This window comes from Equus przewalskii, chromosome 3 (assembly GCF_037783145.1).
Source record: "Equus przewalskii isolate Varuska chromosome 3, EquPr2, whole genome shotgun sequence".
NCBI classification, from domain to species: Eukaryota; Metazoa; Chordata; class Mammalia; order Perissodactyla; family Equidae; genus Equus; species Equus przewalskii.
The window spans coordinates 54,440,822-54,465,555 of NC_091833.1; the positions used below are offsets into that span (position 1 = coordinate 54,440,822).

Sequence of the window (24,734 nt, forward strand, 5' to 3'; positions counted from 1 at the left end):
AACAAATTCTTTTCATTTACCTATTTCATCACATGTTACATTCATCTTTGTACTCTGATGGGAATTTTAAAAACCTGAAAACAAGTCCTTTTTAACAATGTGGCTGGAAAAACTGGCCATCCAAAAATCGCTGATTTTTTTTTAATGTGACTTAGGGGACAAGGCGGGGAGACAATTAGCGGGCGGATTTCATTCAGAATTATTGCCACTTTTTCCAAATTACTCTGACTCTTGCAATATCACGCTATTGGCTCTTAAGTATAAATGAACTATACTCATTTCTCTTAATGCTACCTCTTAGCTCCATCTGCTGTCATCTGTTGGCCTCACACTTGATAAGGTCTCTGGAGAAACAGCACCATCTGCTGGCAAAGGCTGCTGTGCACCTGTCTTGGCAATAGGCCAGTGGCCAATTCTAAACTGGGAGATCAGTTAGACTTCGCAACTAAGGCCAGCCTTCCAGAGTGCCAAGCAGGAAGCCCTGGTACTCCAGGAGTGCTGATAAGATGAGAGAACCCCCTTTGCCTGAGGCTCCTCTTCTAAGAAACTAACTTGAGTTGTGACCCAAGATTAGACATCAGTGCCACTGTGGGAAGGAGCAGAACTGATAAGAGGGCTTTGTCCCCTGTATTCTCTACAAATAAGATGCTGAGAAAATTTAGTGCCCTTATTGTCTTTTTGGAAATTTCAGAGGTGAGCTCCTTCCTCCTTCCCTTGCTAAGGACCATGAATTTATCTAGATTCACCTCGTCGCTCCCTACTCACTTTCTAGGCAGTTTTCCTCCCTCATGACCAGTCTGCTTTGTATCTGAAGTTTCTAAGATCTAAGATCTAAGCTGAAGAATCAAAGATCCTTCTCTGTCACATTAATTATGAATGAGTTTCTTAGGATCTAAGAAATAGTCCACTCACTCACCTTTTTCTCTTCCTTTCACACCCTACTTTCACAAAATGAATCTGATACTGCAACTTTCTCTTAATTTTTGTATCTATCTCCATCCTCAACTACTCAATTAACTATAGTTTTTCTGGTACCCTTTTTACCAAATTCATATGTCAAATCTAACCCCGAAGGTGATGTACTTGGAGGTGGGGCCTTTGGGAGGCCTTTGACAGAGTCCTCATGAATGGGCTTAGTGTCCTTATAAAAGAGGCCCAAGAAAGCTCCTCTGCCCCTTCTGCTATGTGAGGTTAGAGAGAAAACTGTGGTCTGTGGGGGAACAGGCCCTCACCAGACACTGAATTTGCCAGCACCTTGATCTTGGACTTCCCAGCCTCCAGAACTGTGAGAAATAAAATTTTGTTGTTTAGAAGCCCCCCAGTCTCTTAGTATTTTGTTACAGCGGCCTGAACGGACTGAGACGCTTCTCCACCTCACATCTCTGCTGACTAGATACTGAGCACCCTCTTTTCCTTAAATTCTTTTCTAAACTAGACCCTGGTACATAACTTTCTCTCATTGCTTCCCTACTTTTCCAATTATTCCTTTACTATCTTAAGTGACATCTTTTTCTGTCGTCTTCTCATGAGCTTTTTCAGAAATTGTATGAAGTTCAGCCTTTTATTACCATTTGCAGCTTTGCTATTATTTACAAATTACTCCTATTTCTAAGATTCACTTAAATTCATTTCCCTTTTACTACTCTTCTATATTTTCATAATCCTTAGATTTCTTAATTAGCTATTAGAAGATAAAAATTATCAACATAAAATCTTTTATATTCTTTGTCCTCTCATACTTGCAAGGCTAATTCCTTTTCCTTATTCAAAACATTTCCAAAATTATTCCTCCAAGATTTATTGCAGTTTTTCTTGATTAATTATGAGAATAATTGCCTCCTTCAATAAATATCCTATCTTCTATAACTCAAATATAAGATTCTCAAAAATCTAAGAAACCCCATTTATTTCCTGAATGCTTACCATCCAAATGAAATAATGACCAATGAGGTTAGCTATATATGCACACATAACCAAATAACATCAATGAGTTTCTAGTGGTATTCCATTAAAACACATGCATACCCATACCCCACACATACACAATTAAGGCAAAAACTAAAATAAAATTCTCATTTTTCAATCTCTCTTTACTTTCTCTTTTGCTTATGGCACTATGTGGTATAGTTTAGGGGCCTACATAAAACTGAGTGAAGAAGAAAATGTTTTTATTAATCACAACATGAAATTGACATGACATCCCATCAGAACTGAACCAGGATAAATAATGCTATTATAAAATTTACATTTCTCACATCTATTTCAGAGGAAAATATTACACATTAGGGCTCTTCTAGGTCTTATGGAGTGATTTCAGTAAACCTTTCTTTAATAGTAAATAGCAATTAACATATATTCTCAAACTGTGCTAAGTAGTTAGAAAGGTGACTATAAAATCTATAACGACAACAACTGGCAGGATTAGGACGGTTTTGTTAAACATTAAGAACCACATTTCTATTTTAGCTGTTGCATCAATGCACCATTTTCATTGGTAAGGCAACTGCTTGCTGTGAGTGCCACGATGATTAGCAAGTTTCTTAAGTGACACTTTATTAATCAAGACTCAAATGAGTTTCCTTTCCCAATTTTGCTCTCTTTTGGAGCAGAAACAAACAGCTTTGTCTTTTGTATATAGGGAGGATGATTATTAAGAATAAGTCTTTAGAATACTTCCAGTTTTTAAAACAACAAGGCTTCTGAATAACTTCTCAAACCTACCTTTCCATTTTTGTGCACAACTTGATAAACATAACACATTCGATCTGTATTGTAGCAATTTCTTCTATCCAGTATATTTTGCCCTCAATAAAGGTTAAAGTTGTGGTTTCAAACAATGTCTACATATAAAGCATCTTTAAATAAGGAACAGATTTTTTTTCCACTTAATCGCCTGTGAAAGGTAATTCGAACATACACATATATATGCTTGCATACATACGTGTGTCTATCTATGTATTCCTTTAAGTAAGTTACTTTCACCATTAGAACAGAACTAGACTACAGGGACAATCCGTGGAGACAGTGTCGTGTCCTCCGAGGTCCTCTGAAGCGCCTAGGGTGAGGCAGGCAGGTCCAGTTCGCCGAAGGAGGTGATGAGGCTGTAGTGGGTCTTCTCATCATCCGTTAAGCCCGCGTTACCAGGTCTCACCACCACGGCTACATGCACATCCGCTTCCTCCGCAGCACTGGCCTCTGTGAAAATCAAAATATGGGTCAGAAATGTCAAAACATCATGTCTGAGATTTGCTTCAAAGTAATCAGGGGGCTGTGGGAATATAAGAAAGAAGCCTGGCCCTGATTTGATAATTGTTGAAGCTGGAAGATGGGTACATGGGGGTCTGACTGCATCATTCTTTCTTTCACACAATTTTTAACCTAAAAATAAAAATTTTAAAAGTATATAACTGTACCTGACAGACTAGAATGGCAGTGTGTCCGAGATTTTTGAGCTTTTATCAGGTGCTTATGAGTGCAGAAATCAGAGCCACGTTCTGTGCATAATCTCCCTCCGCACCCTCCCATCAGTCCTACAGAAACCTGAGCTGTCCCCAGACAGCAGGCTGTCAGTAGGAACACCACTTAAGCAGATGTGGGACAAACAGTATTCTATGATCTAATCAGACCAAAATACCTGCTCCCACATCTGGAGCTCAAATTGGTCATACCCGCTGGCTGGGCTGCCCATCTTCTTTGCCTGGCAAATTCCTACTCTTTGATTTTCAGCTCAAATATCTTATCTTCCAGAACCACCACCATCTGTACTGGAGCAGCCTGTGTGCTCCTTTAACACCTTGTATCTAGCTGTATCATGACAATATGAATTGGCACATTATTACCTGTTGCCTCTCTCCTCATCACACCGAGTGCCTCAAGATAGATGACTGCATGGTGGGTAGAAGTAAAAACAGGACTAGTAAAATGAAACTAGGTAACCCAGGTATTGCAGGGGATATCTCTAATACACCTTGGGTTACATTCCTCTCTCCATTTTGTTTCCATGTGAAAGATAACAGCTAACATCTTATATTAACTTAGCATCTACTATGTGCCAGGTACTATTCTAGGAACAGGGATATGTGAAGAAAACAAGGCTCCTGCCTTCATGGAGCTCCCATTCTTACCTAAACCTTCACAACAACCCTGACATGGTTAGTACTACTATCCCTGTTCTATGGATATGGAAACTGAGAGCTAGCAAGTGGTTTGAAGCTAGCTAAAGTCTGACATTGTGAATCTGACTCTAAGGTCTGTGCTCTGGAACAACGGTCAGCAAATTATGTCAACAACAACAGCCTGCCACCTGCTTTTGTAAATAAAGTTTCAGAGGAACACAGTCATGCCCATTCATTTGTGCACTATCTATACAGCTGCTTGTCCACTACCAGGACAGGGCTGAATGGTTGTGACAGACTGTAGGACCTGCAAAGCCTAAAATATTTACTATCTGACCCTTTACAGAACATGTTTGCCAACCCCTGCTCTACAGCACTCCTACCCCAAATGTGGTCTGTGGCTCAGCACTGTGGGAATCACACTGCACTGTTGTTAAAAATGTAGCATCTCAGGTCCCCAGTGTGGAACTACTGAATTAGTATCTGCAATGTAACAAATCACTCCTCTGCACAGAGGGTGAGTTTTGATCAGAAGTTTCAAGGAAAGAAAATTGCTAAGAGAGGAGGCATTCTAGGCAGACATAAAATATACACGTAAATATTGGAAGAAAGGAGCAAGTCTGTGTGGGAGATAGGACACAGGTCAGAGAGACGGAGCACACTTGGACAGAGAAAGCAGAACATGAAGATGGGGCCGGCCTCGTGGCCGAGTGGCTAAGTTCACGTGCTCCTCTTCGGTGGCCCAGGGTTTCGCCAGTTCAGATCCTAGGCACAGACATGGCACTGCTCATCAGGCCACGCTGAAGTGGTGCCCCACATGCCACAACTAGAAGGACCCACAACTAAAATGTACAACTATGTACTGGGGGGATTTGGGGGAAAAAAAAGATTGGCAACAGTTGTTAGCTCAGGTGCCAATCTTTAAAAAAAACAAAAACTGGTGAAGAATCTGAAATATGTTCTATGGAATTTAGATTTGGTGTAATAAAAAACCTCAGCAGTTTCTCAACCTTTCGGAAAACAGTCGCAGCATCTGAATGGATTAATTAAAGGGCAGCGGTACGCAGGGAGGTAAGAAAGTCCAGAGAGAGCCAATGTCTCTGCCTCTATCCACCTCCACCAGTGTCTGTCTTCTGCTCTTCCTGTGAGAAGGCTGTCACCTTCCTAGAGCAGAGTGCTGACCACTGCCCCCTGTGTGTGGAATCCCTCCTGAGGCCAGCTCTGCAGATGACGTTCTACTCACCCCCAGTTCCTAGCCTGACTGCCACAAGCAAAGCTTTCCTCCTGACTAGCAGCCCAGCATCTCCACCACGCTGAGCCATCATGATCCACGTGGGACTCAACACTAGCCAGTGGCTGTTTCACATTCAGCCTCTTACCTAGATCTCCAGGGGGCAAAGTGTGGTCCCTAAGCATCTACTTGTTCTTTGGTATAATATTGAGACACTTAACTCATACTTGACTTAAAACCCGGGACCTCTTTCCTGTCCTCCAGGGGGAAAAAGGCTTTCAGTTCTCTCTTTCATACTTGGGTATTATTTGGAATATGAACTTAGTCTTCCATTCTGCCTTGGTGATGGAAGTCTGGACACGTGGTACCAACACACAGGATCAGAGATAACAGAAAAGAGCAAGGCAAGCAGCCAGCTGCCTAGCCCCATCCCAGTTACAGATGAGCCCAGTTCTGGCCCTGCTGCCTAACCACGCATTGGGTTGGCAGAAGACAAGGGGCAGGAATAAAACCTCCTTGTGGAGGACTCAAACAGCAAATTTCATTTTAGGGCCAACTCGGAGATTATCTCTATTCTCTAAAATTAAGAATAGTTTCTGGTATACGGCCTAAGGAAATGGCTTAAGTGAAAAGAGAAAGACTTGAAATTATAGATGTACTATGATGGCAGCTAGAAAAAAAATGTGGCTAGAGACAAGAATAAGAAGCTCTAAGTGGTCTTAGGGCAGGGGTTATAATGTAACCAAAAAGTAGGGGATAGAGTGAAGGTCTGGGGATCATAATACACTCAATCCCAGAATGCTCAGGGCAGGCAGACCTTGTGGGGAGCTCCAGCCACAAAGCAGATCTCTAATTCTAAGCCTGAAGAAACTTACCATCCAAAGTGCTAGGGAAATTAAATAGAGGGCTAACCAAGGATTTTCATCTCCAAGTGCCCCTTTTGATGATTAAATGGAAAAGCAAAGAATGATTGAAGAAAAGCAATTCACAGATTAAACCAGTTAGACTCAACTCAGCTGAGCAAGGCCTATCTCCTTTCCATAGGAGCAAAACAAAGCAAAAGATCTTCAAATTATCATTCCTCACAGAAACTGCTGGCACTGCCCCCAACCTATGCTGTCAGTAAAGCAACCTCCCGAGCCCAGCACTCGAAGCCCCCCAAAGCCATTCAAGGAAGAGGGGATATCGTAGCTTTGAATCAGTCAAAGGTTTCTATACAGAAATATGACAGACAAATATCTACAGTACATTTAGTTCAAAGTAGAAGCCAGGCGAAATGGCGGTTGTTGAGGCTAATGCTCGTTGATGGTACATTCATGTGGCCTGGCTACCTAGTTACACAATGAACCTTGAAGCAGCGTGTCCGTGCGTCTGACTCTCTACTTCAGTGCAATAAGACACATAAACGTACAGTTTCCAGGATATACAAAAATGAGACAACAGTTTGTAGAAACCCTTGGCCTATGAAGCTGACAGGAGATGCAGGACAGAGGGTCATCTCCCCTAAATCTGCTGAGTTTTCAAAACTCAAGGCAAGAAATGGCAGCATTCTGGTACCATCTACCTACATCAAAAATTCCAATCTAGATCCACCAAGGCCTGAAATGTAACAGAGACAGAAACAATTACTGGATGTCCATTGCACGTCAGGTAAAATGAAGCCTGTTCTACCTCTCTTTCTCTGGAAAACATTATAACTTCCTAAAGGCATTAGATGATCTGTGCCGGTTAAGATTTTCTTAAAAAACTGCTAAACTGCTTAGCAAATTAGTGCTTGCTTATATACCTATAACTTATGCCTGACACAACAGACCAAAAGCTCAAGGGTCAGCAGCCAAGAAAGAATATAGCTCACACACACCACCTCCAATAGGATGCTTTTGTCAGCAGCCTAGACTTGCCGTGGGCCCTACCTCTGAAAGTCCTTGTGAGTAGGGGTGGCTCCAGTTCTGGGACAATAGACATAAGGTCTAGAGAGAGGAATATTGCCCAGGGGCCCAGGAGTCAGGTGGAGTCTACCAGGCAAGAGAGCACTCCTCTGCCCCCTCTTTTCCCTAAGGCCCTTCCCTTCCCCAGCCTGCCAGCACAGACACGGTATGTCAGAGCGGCTACACAGTACACAAAGGCCTGTTCTGGAGGTAATCAGAGCGGCTACGCAGTACACAAAGGCCTGTTCTGGAGGTAAACAGAAACTTACAATCCAAGATGAGGGGAAGAAACACAAATATGTAAAACTGCCCTCAAATACAAGTGCAATTATAACACACCAAAAGTAGACTCCCTGGGAGATGCATAAACTAAGGAGAATGACCACGCAATCAAAAGCTGGAGCCGGGAGGGGGGGCGGGGGAGGAGTCTGGGAAAGCCTCATCAACCAGGGGCTTTCAGGTAAGAACCACAGAGACCACCTCCCCCCAACACCCTCTACCTCCTCGCTTGTTGCTCCTTGCTTCCTCACCCACTACCACTTCTTCCTGTAAATCTCTAGAGCACTCACATTCTTACACAGACGCTGGAGTGCGAGTTTTACATTTGGTCAAAACTACTATTGAAATCACCTAAATTGCCAATAGAGTATAGTATATACTGTTTTGTGCATTCAGTCCTTAAATAATAACGCATATGCAAACGTATCGTATATAATAAAGAGGGCCATGCTGGGCAAAAAAGATGTCTATCTCAGGGGCTGGCCCCGTGGCTGAGTGGTTAAGTTCGCGCACTCCGCTGCAGGCGGCCCAGTGTTTCGTTGGTTCAAATCCTGGGCACGGACATGGCACTGCTCATCAAACCACGCTGAGGCAGCGTCCCACATACCACAACTAGAAAGACCCACAACGAAGAATATACAACTATGTACTGGGGGGCTTGGGGGAGAAAAAGGAAAAAAAAATAAAAAATAAAATCTTTTAAAAAAAAAAAAGATGTCTATCTTTATAAACAGGTGAATCACATGCAGTGAGGCCTAAAGACCACAATGTGAGGGGAGGCTGGGGGACTGAGACCACCTGAGGGAAGGTGGAGATGAGGTTCCACTCACCACGGGCAGTGCTCATCAACTGGAATGACAGTAAGACAAAATCACTCCAACTACAGCCCTCTTTCTCTCTCTCTTTTTTCTGAGGGTGTATAGCAGACCTTACTGCTGTTAAACACATTTGATGCAGGTCCTCTGTGACCTTACTGTCCTTAACTAGCCATGCACCTACCCTCACACTCTTGCCCGCATGCTCCTTCCCACCCTTAAGTCTTCTTATTTTCCCGTCTCATCAGAGAGAGTGTGTGTGTATGCAGAGGGATGGATGGGGAACCAAGGATGAGTTAAAACGAGAAGAATTAGTCTTTCCAACGCTACTTCCCCACACACAATGCCCAAAGATGGGTCAATGGAGAGGGAGGCAGGTAGGTTGGCTCTTTCTTTTTATAAAACTGTTTTATTTTTCAAGGGTCCGCACATAGACTTTCTTTAAAGAGGCAATGTGCTCGCAGTGTTAGGCTCAGCTCCTATCCTAGAGTATACAATACAGGAAGTCAGATTACTCACCTAGAGTTACGTCTGTCAGAAACAAGATGTTGTTGGTCGAGCACCCAATGCTGTCTGCAATCTTTCGATAACTCTCACTCTCCACTTTGTGTCCAATCTTGGTATCAAAGTGACCATCAAAAAGCTGAACAGAGAGAAGGAAGAGGAAGACTGATGCTCCAGATCCACTTGCCACCCGAACCCGTGTCTCTCATCCCCATCTCTGAAACATGGGACAATCATGGTGACTTCATCCACTCAATAAACACTCACTGAAAGTCTACTTAATAGAGAACTTTATGGAGGCTATAAAAAGTAAATATAAAGTAAGACTTTATAGAAATAAACATTTGGAAAAAGAACACTACCAATTAAATGTATATAAGATCACTTTATAATCTACTCGGTTTTCTTAGATGAGCACTAATTTTACATCCAAAATCTTTTAAAATATACATGCCCTACTTTCCATCCTTAAAATACTATTTGCACTCACACTGCTTATTGGACTGAGTTTCATTCCTGACGAAATCTGAACACTGTCCTTTTGAGCCCAGAACAAAGATTTCTTTAACCTGCCTCATTAATAAGCTGTTACTTTACTTTCAAGAAACTTTCATTTTCTAATTAAAACATTTTGAAATTCTACCCAAGAGCTAAAATATACCCTTGCCATCTTAGAAATAACTGGGGTGAAATGTATGACTTGCTAATTTAACTGACAGTAATTAAAATAAGTCCACATTTAGGATCAGGTATTATAAAGTGATCTTTTAAATGTTTTCAGAACTTCTCAGACTAAAAACAAGCCTAACGATCATTCAAAGACAAATTAAGGTACTAGTAATATTATGATTTTTTTAACTTTTAACAGTTAAGATTGCTTTTGCATATTTCCTCTCTCAAGCTGGCCTCACTTAGTAACTGGAGAATAAACCTGTATTATTGAATTAGGCAGGTAAGGACTGTGTCCTGCCTACCATCATCGTATTATCTGATTCATCAGAGAGAGCAGAAAAGGAGTTTACATCTGTATTCAGAGAACAGTTACCAATAATTAAGGAGCTGTATTACTGATTTGATGTTTGATTTAAAACTAAGATTAAAAAAAAAAAACTAAGATGAAAAGCAGAGAAGTACTAAAATGAGAATTTAACCATCTCCAAAGCCAAAGTGTTCTCTGTATAGGGTAGAGGCTCAACAAATATTTATTTAAAAAAACAGTTGATTGAGTGACCTACTGCATATCTCTAAGTTCAGCCTTATTCAGTCAGCATTTCTTTGTAAAATCCTAAATGTATTCCCTTTTCCCAATGACCAACCTGTCCTCCAGGGGGTGTAGGGATGGTGGGACAGAGGGATGGCAGGAATTTTCTCATGCACAAGAAATGTAATAGGTGGCCTTGATTTATCAGTTTAATAATATGCTCAATTCTCTTACATGAGAGTGTTGTTTTGGCTGAAATAAAATCTCTCTCTCTCTCCAAAGTGCCAAAACAAATGAATCCACCTTGTAGTCTGCCGCATTCAAGAAGTTCGTGTGTTTTTTTTGGATAGTGGCATGTGCCACTATTTTACATCTTACCTGCTACTTTAAACAATCAAAAGAAGCAGGCCATTTAGTTTCCTTTGGGTTGACAATTTTCTAATATTGGCAACATAGTTGATTTACAAGCTAGCTCAAGTCTTATTTAGCTGTATTTTTTATCCGCACACACATAAAGTTGGTCCTAGTACTACTGACATCAGAATCACTTACGCTGGATATTTAAAAATGCAGATTCCTGATTCCCACCCCAGATGTGCTGAGTCAGATTTGCTAGGAAGCAGGGCCCAGGGACCTACAGTTTTAATAAACTCCCCAGGTGATCTTTATGCCAACTAAGTTTAAGAACATTTGATGCAAAGACTGGTACCACAGAAACATTAGCCTTCCCTATAACGTATTCCCCAATTTTTCCACTTCTCTGTACAACTTGCTTGGCAAATATAAATACAAGTATCTGAATGGAGATTTAGCTTATAACTGTAGCACATTCCTTTAACATTCATTATTTCATGCTTTGATAGTGTCAAAAAACAAAGTAATCAGGTAACCTACCTCAAGAATATCTCCCTCTGTAGAATGCCCAAATAAGAGTTTCTGTGCCTCCACACTCCCTGAAGAATAGATATACACCTTCATTCCGGCCTCTCTCCATTTCCTGACTGCTGGAACTACATCTTCAAAGAACCTAGAGGGAAGACCATGAGTTAAAATGCAGGAACGTGTTATCCAGCCAGATAAAAACCAGCCAAACTAGTTGCCACGAGTTTCTCTATTTGTGCCCGAATAGTCACCACAAGAAACAACTCCATGAGACTGTGAACTCCTGCAGATCTAACAAGTGTGTCACTGGAGATCCAGGATCACAGCAGATTAGAAGCAACAATTTAGGTGGACAGAACAGTTCCTGACAGCCCAACTAATGACAGTAAAAAGTGATTGCATGGGGCTGGCCCAGTGGCATAGCGGTTAAGTTTGCCTGCTCTGCTTTGGTGGCCCAGGGTTTGCCCGTTCAGATCCCGGGTTCGGACCTACACACCAGTGACTCAAGCTATGCAGTGGTGGCGTCCCACATACAAAATAGAGGAAGACTGGCACGGATGCTACCTCAGAGCCAATCTTCCTCACCCCCCCACCCCCAAAAAAAGAGATTACAGATAAAGGGATGAAATAAGAGTGATTTTTTAAATTCCCAAGGAACTCAAAAAAGCAAACAAAAATATTGTACTATTATGTAATCTTTGATGTAATTCATAACAAGAAAAGGTTAAATTATGTCCAGTGTGCCTCAAGAAAGCATGGAAATGCAGCCAAACAATTAAAGAAAAAGCACTTGGGGGCTCAAAGCTATTAATCTTTGATTGGCTGGAAAATGGAACCACATTTCTTGAGAACTAAGAAAACCTAAAGTTTTACTATATAGAAAAAAAATTATGTAAGAAATCACTTAGCAGCCTTGTACCATCTCACATTAGCTCATCAGCAAACAGTGTCTGGTTTCCTGATTCCTGACACTCAGCCTTGTTTACTGGTCCTACAGCACCTTCCACTTAGTGGTGGAAATAACCTCACAGGAGATGGGTGAAACGAGAAGCACAAGGAACTTGAGAGGTGGAACCAGTCATCTTTAAAAGATTAACTGGAAAACGTCAGAGAAATCTTCTACTGGAGAAAACAGCTTAACACACTGCACTAATTGAAGGAAAGAGATCAAGCCATTCCAAACCAGCACACATAATTGTGGGTTACTTTGAGTGTTACTCCGCATTCAGGGAGACAAGATTTTTCCACGTTGAATTTACAGGCTGTTATTGCTCCAAAGCAGGGCTTAGAAGTCTAAGATAACTTATTTCAAGTGCCTGGTTTTACAATTAAGGAACCAAAATGAAGAGAAGGAATGGCTTACTCCTGTGAGCATAGTTTCCTGGCTCCACTCTCTTGTTTTACAAAGTGAGCTAGCTGATATTTCCAGATCATTGGCCTATCCTGAAATTCCAATGCAACCTTTAAAAGGTGGAAGCCCCTTGGGGCTGGCCCCGTGGCCGAGTGGTTGAGTTTGCGCGCTCCGCTGCAGGCGGCCCAGTGTTTCGTTGGTTCGGGTCCTGGGCACGGACATGGCGCTGCTCATCAGACCACGCTGGGGCGGCGTCCCACATGCCACAGCTAGAAGAACCCACAACGAAGAATATACAACTATGTACCGGGGGGCTTTGGGGAGAAAAAGGAAATAATAAAATCTTTAAAAAAAAAAAAAAAAAAAGGTGGAAGCCCCTTGTAAAGTACCTAAGTAAAGGAATGGCATCTCACTTGACAGAAAAACAAAAAACTAGACGCAGCTGGAAACGGTCTTGGATCTTAGGGTTTACATCAGGCAAAGGCCTAAAATCCTTAATGGCAGTGTCTTATTAAGAATTTCTTGACAACACCGGACTCATGAATCTCCTTTGGCAGAAGTGCTCCCAGGAACTCCACAACCAGGACTCAAAGGGTCTGTGGAAGTTGCTGGAAGAGCTTAGAACAGAGCGGTACTGCTGACACGCTAAGTAACCCCAAAATGACAGGGTACCTAATTTCATAGCATTCTTACTTCTTAACAGAGCAGAAAGCAGATAATCTAAGGGTCCTGGGAAGCAGTCCAACAGTGCTGTCGCTCATATGCTAAGAATCAAACATGATTTAGTCCAAGTTCCTACTTTCTAGGAGGCTGTTTCAAACTGGCATTAAAAGTCCTTCAATCATACCACAAAACCAGACATGCAGGTCTGCGGAATTCAGCCGGGTGAAATGCTTTAATCCCAGATTTGAAAAAACAACACATTCACTTGTTAGAATAAAAAGACTGTTGATTTTATCTACTTTAATAACCACACAACTAACGCTGGAGAGAGAACACCAGTGAAAACTGTATTTGGTTTTGGGAATGGCGAAATGTTTAGTCACTGGAGCGGCTACATACTCTGCCTTCATGCGCCCCGCTGTGAACGCTGCCCTCCACATGTGGCCCTGCAGCTGCTTCAGCGCTGTGGTCTTTCGGTCCAGAGACATCTGCCAGCACACATTATCCACCACGGCCTGGATCACCTGTTGCAGGTCAGCCGCCCCATTGTCAGACACAGCAGGGATTGGGACAGCCCCTTCCAGGTGGGAGTCCTCTTCAGCCTTTAAGTCATAAACAACGTGAAGTTTGTTTCTTACTTACGCATAAAAGATCACTTAAAATGAGACTGGAAAATGATGCAGACCAACTTTCTCCAACTATTCTCAGCACTGAGCACCCTTGAAAATTAAAGTATCCTATACTTTGAGGCTGATATGAATGATTGCTAAAAGAAGCTAGATTATAATTAATAAATTCACATTACCTTCCTATATTGCTAAAGGCTAAATTTAAACCAGAAGGCATGTTGTATGTGAGGAGAGAGAGAGCACGTAATGATAAAATGATATAGCAAGACCTGGTTTGTTGATTCACTTACTAGGATCAACAAGCCAGGACTTTAATTAAATCTGATCATTTCCTCTGCACCATAACTAACTGAGGAAGAAACTAAGAAAATCTTAATAAAATTAGCTTATGCCTAGAAGTCAATGAAAAGAAGCTGGTGAAGCAATGACTAAGGTTGGTTAACATTCAATCTCCTGTAAACTCCCATATCTTGTAAAAATTCTAACAGCTATTTACAACAATGACCCTGTAACAATGCATACGTCCAGTCTCTAAAGACTCAATGATTTACACACTACAATGAGGGAATATGGATGTATGTTTCAACAAGAGTTGAGACATTGAAAAAGGTAAGGGAGGGGAGTGTTTCAGACTAACTCTGAGATATCTAGAATATTCAACAAACCCAAATACTCCATGCCCCAAAGGATGTGACTATATTTCCAATCCTACCCTCTAACAATAAAAAACTTACAGAGAACATTCCACATGGTCCAATGTAGAAAACTAACTAGAAAGTAAATGCCAGAGAGTTCGCGCTGCACAGCATGTAAAATCTTTGCCACTGAAGCAATTTTAATAAGAAATACAACAGAACAGGAGTTTCACAGCATACAATACAGAAGGAGAAAACAGACTAAAAACCAGGGGGAGAACAGAGCAGAACAGAGCACGTGATACTAAGGCGGGTATAAAGGCTAGGCCAAGTGTGAGCTGGGGGAGAGGTGTGGAAGGGACGTGTGGGCGTGAGGGCCCAGGAGCACTGTGGAGGGGTCAGCAGGGGCTCATGCCACGAGGCAGGTGAGTGGAGAATAAGATGGTGAGGTGCTGTCACTTGGCGACATTAACGAAAAATGCAATGAGATGGCACAAAACCTTTTGCATTCCACCCAAAAAGGGTTTAGTTTCATAAATACATATTTTTGTGCAATTGAAATACTCCATAAAGAGGCAATTGTAGAGACCATGATCTGGCCATTTAATTATGCCCTGTGCATTCCTACGCAGGCAAGTCACTGCAACTTCCATCCCTGTGATCCAGAACACTTAACCTGAAGCACACTCAGAGCATACTCTAAGTCTCTAGGTATCCTCAATTCTAAGACACTTGGGAATGTGGAAGCAACAGAGCAGAAATGTCCCAACCTGTCTCCTCAAAAGACCGACATCCTCCTGGCACTCCTCTTCTTCCCAATGTGTCTGCAGATACTCTTTAACATTTTCTTTGATGTAAGGAAATAAAATGTCCTGGATAAAAGAGGAAAAGAAAAATCAAGAATTAGCTTTAGTCATTTGCATGAGATCAAGTTCAACAATCTCACCTTAGCTAATTGCAGCAAAGAAGCCACTGAAAATGTCATTGAAAATTGCTGCTGTGGATAAATGAGTGAGACAGAGACAGATACCAAGAAACAAATGAACTAGATCAAGAGTCAGCAAACTACAGCCCACGGGCCAAATCTGGTCTACTTCCTGTTTTTGTAAATGAAGTTTTACTGGAACACAGCCACACTCATTTGTTTACACAGTGTCTATGGCTACTTTGGGGCCACAATGGCAGAGTTGAGTATTTGTAACTAAGACCATATGGCCTGAGAAGTCTAAACATTTACTATTCAGCCCTTTACAGAAAAAGTCTGCTGACTCCTAGACTAGATTGATAGACTGCGTCCTCGAGGGCAGGGATCAGGCGCGTCTGGCTCACCGCTGTACCCCCAGTGCACACCCCAGTACTTGGCACACGTACGTGAGATAACTCACATATCTGCTGAAAGAATGGTGTCCATTCATGACAAACGTTTAAAAAAAAACCCTGATCACCACGATTCTTTCTTGGTAATCAGACTACCTATAGAATACTCTATAAGAAACTGACATGCAAAACAATTCAGAAATAAATAACCTGTCAGTAATCCACGCATTGGGAACATGATTTCTCTTAAATCAAATTTTTTACATTTACTTGAAATTATAACATAGGTATCTTTTCAAATCAAATGTGGCACATTCAGTAATTTTTTAGTGTCTACTACATGCCAAGATATGCTAGTCCCTGAGTGGGGCATGGAGAAGGGGATTGAAAAGCTACATAAGTCACAGTCCCTTTTCTCAATAAGCTTCAGAATCTAGTGGGAGAGATGGAGGAGTAGCAGGCAAACAAAGAATTGTAATGTGGTGTGATGGGTGAGACGAGCAGACTACGGGCAGGATGCTGCTGCAAATCCAGGGTAGAATGGCTCTGCAACAGTCTTAGCAAGAACCAGAGTCTGAAAAAACAGAAAACGAGTCTATGCTGTGAGTCTAGGCCCCAAGAATAAAATTCAGAAAAGGCCTTATACCATTAAAGGAAATCCTATAACCAAGTTGAATTCAAGAGGTCTGTTTATTTAAATTCATTACTCATTTAATTATTCATTTACTGAATGCTCAGTACAGGGCAGGCCCTTGTGGGAAAAACTGGAGATATAATTGTGAGCAAAAACCATACATGATCCCTAATCTCAAGGAGCCTAGTAGTAGAAACACACATTATACTTAAAAAGGTACTTTAATTAATGCTACAAATAAGAGGTACATAGTACTATTAGGGCACAAAATAGGAAAATGTGCCCTAGTGAGGGAGGTCAGAGAAGCCTCACTGGAAAAGTGACAAGAGAACTGAGATGTAAGGCAGCGATGCTCAAAGTGTGACTGAGGACCCCCAAGAGTCCTGAGACCCTTTTAGGGGGCCCACGAGGCCACACTATTTTCATAAGAGCACTAAGATATTATTTGCCTTTTTCACTTTCATTCTTGCAGGAGTGTATAACAGAGTCTTCCAGCAGCTACAGGATGTGTGGTATCACAAGAGACCCAAAGCAGCTAAGAGAATCTAGCTGTTCAATAGCCAGACATCGAAGAGGCCTGCAAAAATGTAAAACAACGCCACTCTTTCAACCAAGTTTTCCAAAACAAACAAACAAAAGTTTTTTGTAAAAACATATTTATTTATTTATTTTAACAAAGTAATGGGGTTTATTCTTATTGAAAATGAATTAATATTTTTAAATTTCTCAGTTTTTATTTCTAGTATGGTAAATGTTGATTGATATAACCCACACAAACAAAACTTCTTTGGGCCCTCAGAAATTTTTAAGAGTATAAAGGAATCCTGAGAACAAAAAGTCTGAGAACCACCAAAGGTGAACAGGATTGAGCCGGAGAAGAGTAGAGGAGAGCACATTCCACACCGAGAACACGGAGCAGACGGCAAAGGCTCTCCACAGGGTCACCTCATCCAGCGACTGCACAGGCCAGAGGTTTCCACATGTTTCCATGCCACCTCAGGTGGGCAAAGGGCCCTTAAGGTAAGCAATCCTATTCCCTGCAAAGAGGGCTCACTAAATGTAATAATAAGAGTAGACTCCAACTCATGACACACCAGCACCCGCCATCACAGGGTCATTTGTGCCAAAAAGCACACCTGTCTCTTCTGATGAGCACTAACCAGACCCTGCCCTGCCCAGCTTCGTGGGATGCAGGGAACATCTGAAATCACCGATCTGCGCTTTCCCCCTCTGCCCTTTCTGCCCTTTCCGCAGGCTCCTCGTTACAAGCTTCTGGATCTCCACACTTTCTTAAACACTGTCACAAGAGTGTGAACGAGGGCAAAAAGAGAAGAAAGAAGCTGGCAGAAAACTTTTTATTTTCCACTAACAGCCCTGAGGGATGATATGGTTAGGACGTAGTCAATACATCAATATGAACAAAACCATGTTTTTTCAGTGTGCACAGTGTTTCCCTGACTGAAGCAAACAAAAGTTTGGCTACATAATTAGAATTTTTTAATATTTCCAAAGACCCAAGTCTAAGTTCAACTTAAACTGCACTCCCCAAATGAAAATGCACAACACGAGAAAGTTATTATGGCTTTTTTTAAATGCTAAGAGTGAAGCATTTACCTCTCTTCATAATATGTTATTCAAATTTCACCTGCCCTAATAAAAATAAAGAAGTCATTCAATTTTGCCTGTTCTCATGTGGCATTCCAGTAAGTAATGGATCATTCAGCAGACTCAGAAGCATGTAAACAGTGATCAGGCAAATTTTTTTTAGCATACTTGACAGAAAAGCCTTGTTTAAGCTCAATAAAAACTCATTCTTGATCTAAAAGAAGGAAAATGAAGAGCTAAGATTGACAACTTTTTCTGCAAGTGATTCCTTTTACCATATGATATAGTTCTGATTTTCTTTAAATACTTAGTTTTTCCCTCATGCCCCTCCTTATTCCTTCCTTTCTCTTTCTTAACATCTCTCCCCTTCTCGTGCACTGGGGTAGGACTGCAAACCGGCCCCCCACCTGAGAATGCTATCCGAGAAGATGTAGTAAAACTGAAAGCAGAGACACACAGCTATTCCTCTCCTGGGCACAACCACAGAGAAATTCATATGCACATGTGCACAGAGGCGAGTAAGATGTTTATTGCAGCACTGGGAATAACAGCAAAATAACTGGAACCAACCTAAATCCTTATCAGCCTGAGAACAGATAACTGGGGTATATTTATACTCTAAAACATGACACAGCAGTTAAAAAAGAATATACTAAAATCATATTTACTAATATGAATATAAACTCTAACGTATGAATAAAACTAATACAAAATGGGCTGTACTCAGGGCCTCAGTTACATCTGTAATGTTTTATTTCTTTAAGATCTGAAACAAACATAAATTCAAAATTTAATCAGCTTTGTGGTGGGTACATGGTCATCACATTAATCTTCATTATTGCTTACTTAAAATGTTTTACAAGTAAAAAACAAACAAGTAATTTTGATCCCTTATCCCACACCTGCTTCTTTCTCACTTGGTCATCCTCCCCAAGTGTCATACCTCCAATATTCACCAACTCCCAAACAACTGGAAACATTCCTGGGGGGAAGCCTGATTAGACTCAGGGCCTCCCAGAGACTAAGGAGGTAAGTACTCAAGAGTTATAAAAATGCATGTAGCGCTACACTACTTCCGTGCTTCACGAAGTCCAATTTCCTGTATCTACTGCTTTACTGGTATCAAGAACAATTCACGAAGAGTCTGAATCCTGAGAGTCCCGGTCCCTAAACTCTGTGGGAGAGGAGATGAAGAGGACAGACTCCCGGTAGCACGCCAGGCCGGAGTCCCACCGCTGCCTGTTACCAGCTGTGTTCAACTAACTCATCCTCTCTGAGCCTCAGTTTCCTCATCTGCTAAGTGAGAATAATAATACCAAGCAAACCCACTGCAGTAATTAGAGATAACTACACAGATGGAGAGCACCCAGCATCCTACCACTTATTATATTCTCCAGCACAAACATTTAAACTGGGCAAGGATCACCTTTGACCCAAATGCTAGTGATAAATAATAGTAGAGAAGTTCCCAGAGGATAAATCACAAACACAACCAACTCATTCATTCAACATTCACTGAGGAGCTACTGAGTGCCAGATAATGGAGTTTGAACCACAGCCCCTCTCCTCAGAGGACTCAGAGAAACAAAGAGTGCAAGATTTCAAACAATTCTAAACTTTTAGGAAAAGCTTTAAAAGTTAGAGATTACTTTAGAATTCCTGATCATCCAATTTGCCCCTTTCCTCCAGACATAAAACTCCCCTGTGCACTGAGTAAGCACAAAGCTAGGCAAAGAAGTTAGAACTTAGTATAATACCTGCAATATCAATATTACCTGGGGTTGGCATGTTAGTAGAGTGTTTTCTATTTTAGTGCAAAAGTGTTACTGCATACCATAAAAATGCATGGGGCAAAGAACTAAACCGTGAAAATTTCATCCATTCTTTCAACACACTATTGAGCACTGAGCATGTATTACGTGAGAAAAATGAATTGCCTTCAAGTTGCTTATTTTAAAAAGCCAGTAATTATATCATAGCCTGACATGTGCTATACCATGTAAGAATGCTCTAAAAATACTTTTTAAAGCTAGTGTTTCTTACCCAAACCTGCTCACTGAACATTTTCAGGCTTTAGAAGTAATTCCAGAAGTAACTGTGATGAAAAATGTTTCAACTTCAGTTATAATCCATTTATGGATAATTTCAGAATGTTATAGTATGAAAAAAACGCTGCAGTAAATGCAGGATTCTACAAACCCGAGTATTTTTAGTCCACCAGGCACCAAAAGGGTTGTTACAGTTTAATAGTACACACAGAACTAAATGAGAGCATTTGTCTTTCAGGGGGCTATGATTAAATTCCACTAAATGCTGGAGGGGATGCTATGCAAGCAGCAATTTATATTACGCTCCAGAGCTCAATGGTAGTTTTCTGAAAGAGCTCCATTAAGGGCCACAAAATTTCTGAAGATCTAATTAAAGAAGTTGCCTCATAAATGTTTAGAAGTCCAAATATGGATTTGCTTTAAGGTCAAGTGGTTGTTTAATGAAAAGGTCATAGAATCAATAAAAATAAAACTGTTACTATAATATTTACTCAAGTCTTCTTTGAAGAAAATGGGTAATAAAAAGGTAATGGGTGATACTTAGAGTACAGCTGTTTAAAGAGACTACTTTAAAAACCTTCCAAAGGAACTACATAGTGCAAATGATTTATAGTATTTGAGATGTTAATTTTTTTTGAGTTCATAATAGTTTACATCAATGTGAGATTCCTGTTGTGCATTATTTCTTGACTATCACTACATAAGTGCTCCCCTTCACCCCGTGCCCACCCCTCACCCCGCTTCCCCTGGTAACCACTAAACTGTTTTCTTTGTCCATGTGTTTGTTCAGTCTTTCTCAGTCTGGCTTCCTTCGCTTAACATAATTCCCTCCAGGTCTTTCCACATTGCTGCAAATGGGATGAATTTGTCTTTTTTTATGGCTGAGTAGTATTTCATTGTACATATATACACCACATCTTCTTTGTACAATCATCAGTCAATAGGCACTTAGGATAGTTTCCATGTCTTAGCTATTGTGAATAGTACTGCAAGGAACACAGGGGTGCATATGCTACTTCAGCTTGTTGATTTCAAGTTGTTTGAGTAGATACCCAGTAGCGGGATAGCTGGTCACAAAGTAGTTCTGTTTTTAGTTTTTTGAGCTATCTCCATACTGTTTTCCATAGTGGCTGCACCAATTTGCATTCCCACCAGCAGTAGATGAGGGTTCCCCTCTCTCCACACCCTCTCCAACATTTGCTATTTTTAGTCTTAGTGATTATAGCCATTTTAACAAGCAGAAGGTGGTATCTCAGTGTAGTTTTGATTTGCATTTCCCTGATGATTAGTGATATTGAACATCTTTTCATGTGTTTATTGGCCATCTGTATATCTTCTTTGGAAAAATGTCTGTTCATATCCTCTGCCCATCTTTTGATCGGGCTGTTTTTTTTGATTGTTCACTTGTGTGAGTTCCTTATATATTAGAGATTAACCCCTTGTCAGATATATGATTTGCAAATAATTTCTCCCAATTGGTGGGTTGTCTCTTTGTTTTGATCCTAGTTTCTTTTACCTTGCATAAGCTCTTCAGGCTGATGAACTCCCATTTATTTTTTCTTTTGTTTTGTCTGAGGAGACATGGTAAATCGGAAAAGATCCTTTTAAGTTCAACATCAAAGAGTGTATTACCTATGTTATTTTCCAGGAGTTTTAGGGATTCAGGACTTATCCTCAAGTCTTTGATCCATTTTGAGTTTATTTTTGTGTATGGCGTGAGATAATGGTCTACATTAATTCTTTTGCATGTGGCTGTCCAGTTTTCCCAACACCATTTATTGAAGAGTCTGTCTTTCCTCCATTGTATATTCTTGGCACCTCTGTCGAACGTTAGCTGTCCGTACATGTGTGGTTTTATTTCTAGGCTTTCAGTTCTGTTCCATTGATCTGTCTGCCTGTTTTTGTACCAGTACGATGCCATTCTCACCACTATGACTTTGCAGTACATTTTGAAGTCAGGGATTGCGATGCCTCCAGCTTTGTTCTTTTTTCTCAGGATTGCTTTAGCAATTTGGGGTCTGTGGTCACCCCATATGAATTATAGGATTCTTTGTTCTATTTCTGTGAAGAATGTCATTGGGCTTCTGATTAGGACTGCATTGAATCTGTAGATTGCTTTCGGTAGTATGGACATTTTAACTATGTTTATTCTTCCAATCCACGTGCATGGAATCTCTTTCCATCTCTTTATGTCATTATCTATTTCTTTCAGTAATGTCTTATAGTTTTCACTGTATAAGTCCTTCACCTCCTTGGTTAAATTTATTCCTAGGTACTTTATTCTTTTAGTTGCGATTGTAAATGGAATTGTACTCTTGAGTTCTCTTTCTGTAAGTTCATTATTAAAGTATAGAAAAGCAACTGGTTTTTGTAAGTTGATTTTGTACCCTGCAACTTTACTGTAGTTGTTAATTATTTCTAATAGCTTTCCAATGGATTCTTTAGGATTTTCTATATGAGATCATGTCGTCTGCAAACAGCGAGAGTTTCACTTCTTCACTCCCTATTTGGATTTCTTTTATTCCTTTCTCTTGTCTAATTGTTCTGGCCAAAACCTCCAGTACTATGTTGAATAAGAGTGGTGCTAGTGGGCATCCTTGTCTTGTTCCTGTTCTCAGAGTGATGGTGCTCAGTTTCTGCCCACTGAGTATGATGTTGTCTGTGGGTTTGCAATATATGGCCTTTATTATGTTGACGTAATTTCCTTCTATCCCCATTTTGTTAAATTTTTATCATAAATGGCTGTTGGATATTGTCAAATGCTTTCTCTGCGTCTACTGAGATGATCATGTGGTTATGAGAAGTTAAACTTTTTTGAGCCAGAAAATTAAACAACACAAAGGAAACACTGGTGGGCTAGTATTTCTCTATTAATCTCAAAGGACAAAAAGAAAAGGAAAATTAAGTGGCTTGATGGGTCTTAAAAACAAATCAGACTCTCTACGCAAGAAATAACACAGGTTACAAATAGACTATAGAGTGAAATTCTATTCTGAGGAATATCTAATGCACAGAGCAAAATCTAGGGGAAAACAGACATAAATGTTTACAAAAGTTCTCTCTGAGTCATGCGATTACAAGGAAAAAACTTTTTTGCATATCTATTTTCTACAATGAAAATGTATAATCTTTGTTTAAGTTGAAATATAAGTGACATATAACATTATATTAGTTTCAGGCATACAACGTAATGATTTGACATATGTATATATTTCAAAATGATCACCACAATAAGTCCAGTTAACATCCATCACCACAGTTAACAAATTGTTTCTTATGATGAGAACTTCTAAGATCCACTCTTTCAGCAACTTTCAAACATACAACACAGTATTATTAACTATAGTCACCATGCTCACATTACATTCCCAGAACTTACTTATTTTATAACTGGAAGTTTGTACCTGCTGGAGCACTTCTAATGATGGGAATTCACTACTTCTTGGAGTGCTCCATGACATCCATCAGCTTCAGCAGTTGTAGTATCAGCACTGCTCCTTAAATATCCCCCTTGAAGACCACAGTGGGAACCACCAAGAGAAGTTTTGGTGCTCTGGCTGCTACGCAGAGCGGCAGGGGCTTAGAAATTAGAACTCGCAGTCCCTATCTTCATAAGGTAAGCCGGGACATAACCATTCCCCTTTGAAGGCTGCAGCCTTTAGGAATGAACGGTGGATTTCATTACCTGCATTCAAAATGAATTAATACATGTGTTGCTGATGGCACAAAAGTGTCTTCTAAATCCCATTAAAGAGATTAAACTGTAATTAAAGAAAGTTAAACTGTAATTTAATTAACTGCAATGAATCACAATGCACAAGGGAAGGTTATCATCACAAGGGGCTAACAGTTGGGATAAGGTTTAAAAAAGAAGCACAGAGGGGCCAGGCTGGTGGTGTAGTGGTTAAGTTCACATGCTCTGCTTTGACAGCCCGGGCACCATGGGTCCAGATCCAGGGCACAGACCTACACACTGCTCATCAAGCCATGCTGTGGCAGGCGTCCCATAAATAAAATAGAGGAAGATTGTCAAGATGTTAACTCAGGGCCAATCTTCCTCACGAAAAAAAAAAAGTTTTATACAAAAATAAGTTTTTACTATAAAAAGAATACCTATCTTTCTTTAGTGAAGGGGTGACATGAGGTGAGCTATAAGTATGGAATATTTTAAGAACCATCATACAAGACAGGACTTTTCAGAGATAAACACAAGATAGCCTTAAAAAGTTTATCTGAGGGGCTGGCCCCACGGCTGAGTGGTTAAGCTCACGCGCTCTGCTTCGGTGGCCCAGGGTTTCGCCAGTTTGGATCCTGGATGCAGACATGGCACTGCTCATCTGGCCATGCTGAGGTGTGTCCCACATAGCACAACCGGAAGGACCCAGAACTAGAATATACAACTATGTACTGGGAGGCTTTGGGGAGAAGAAGAAAAAATTGAAAAAAAAAATTTTTTTTTAATTTAAAACAAGGTTTATCTGAGCAAGATAAAGGCCTACCCACATATTTAAAAAGGTGTGTGTGGAAGATATGTATTAAAATTGGTGACTTTTGGGGGGTCAATCTGACGACATTTCTTTCAAGAAGGGTCCAAATGACTTCACTGTATGCATAGGAAAAAAATCAGAAGGAATAGTCACCAAACTTTTTTTTTTCGTTTGAGGAAGATTAGCCCTGAGCTAACTACTGCCAATCCTCCTCTTTTTGCTGAGGAAGACTGGCCCTCAGCTAACATCCATGCCCATCTTCCTCTTCACCAAAATTTTAATGGCCATCTCTGGGTGTGAGAAGCAAAAGAGGGCACTCTCTACACTACGCTTTTCTGTAATGTTTGCAATTTATAACAAGCATGAATTAATTTGGGGGGAAAAATACTTCCCTCTATCCTCATTAACAG

At 40.6% G+C, this 24,734-nt stretch overlaps 1 protein-coding gene across 1 annotated transcript in view; it reads right to left on the bottom strand.

Moving 5' to 3' along the window:
- Positions 1-2,069: 2,069 nt before the first annotated feature.
- ENOPH1 (enolase-phosphatase 1) overlaps positions 2,070-24,734 on the bottom strand; it is a 32,384-nt gene continuing 9,719 nt past the window's right edge. The window contains exons 2-6 of the mRNA XM_008525791.2: positions 15,004-15,105; positions 13,369-13,571; positions 10,968-11,100; positions 8,888-9,011; positions 2,070-3,195 (exon numbers count right to left, since the gene is read on the bottom strand). Coding sequence (XP_008524013.1) covers positions 3,056-3,195; positions 8,888-9,011; positions 10,968-11,100; positions 13,369-13,571; positions 15,004-15,105 — 702 coding nt within the window. The 3' untranslated portion in view covers positions 2,070-3,055. The remainder of the gene's footprint in view (positions 3,196-8,887; positions 9,012-10,967; positions 11,101-13,368; positions 13,572-15,003; positions 15,106-24,734) is intronic.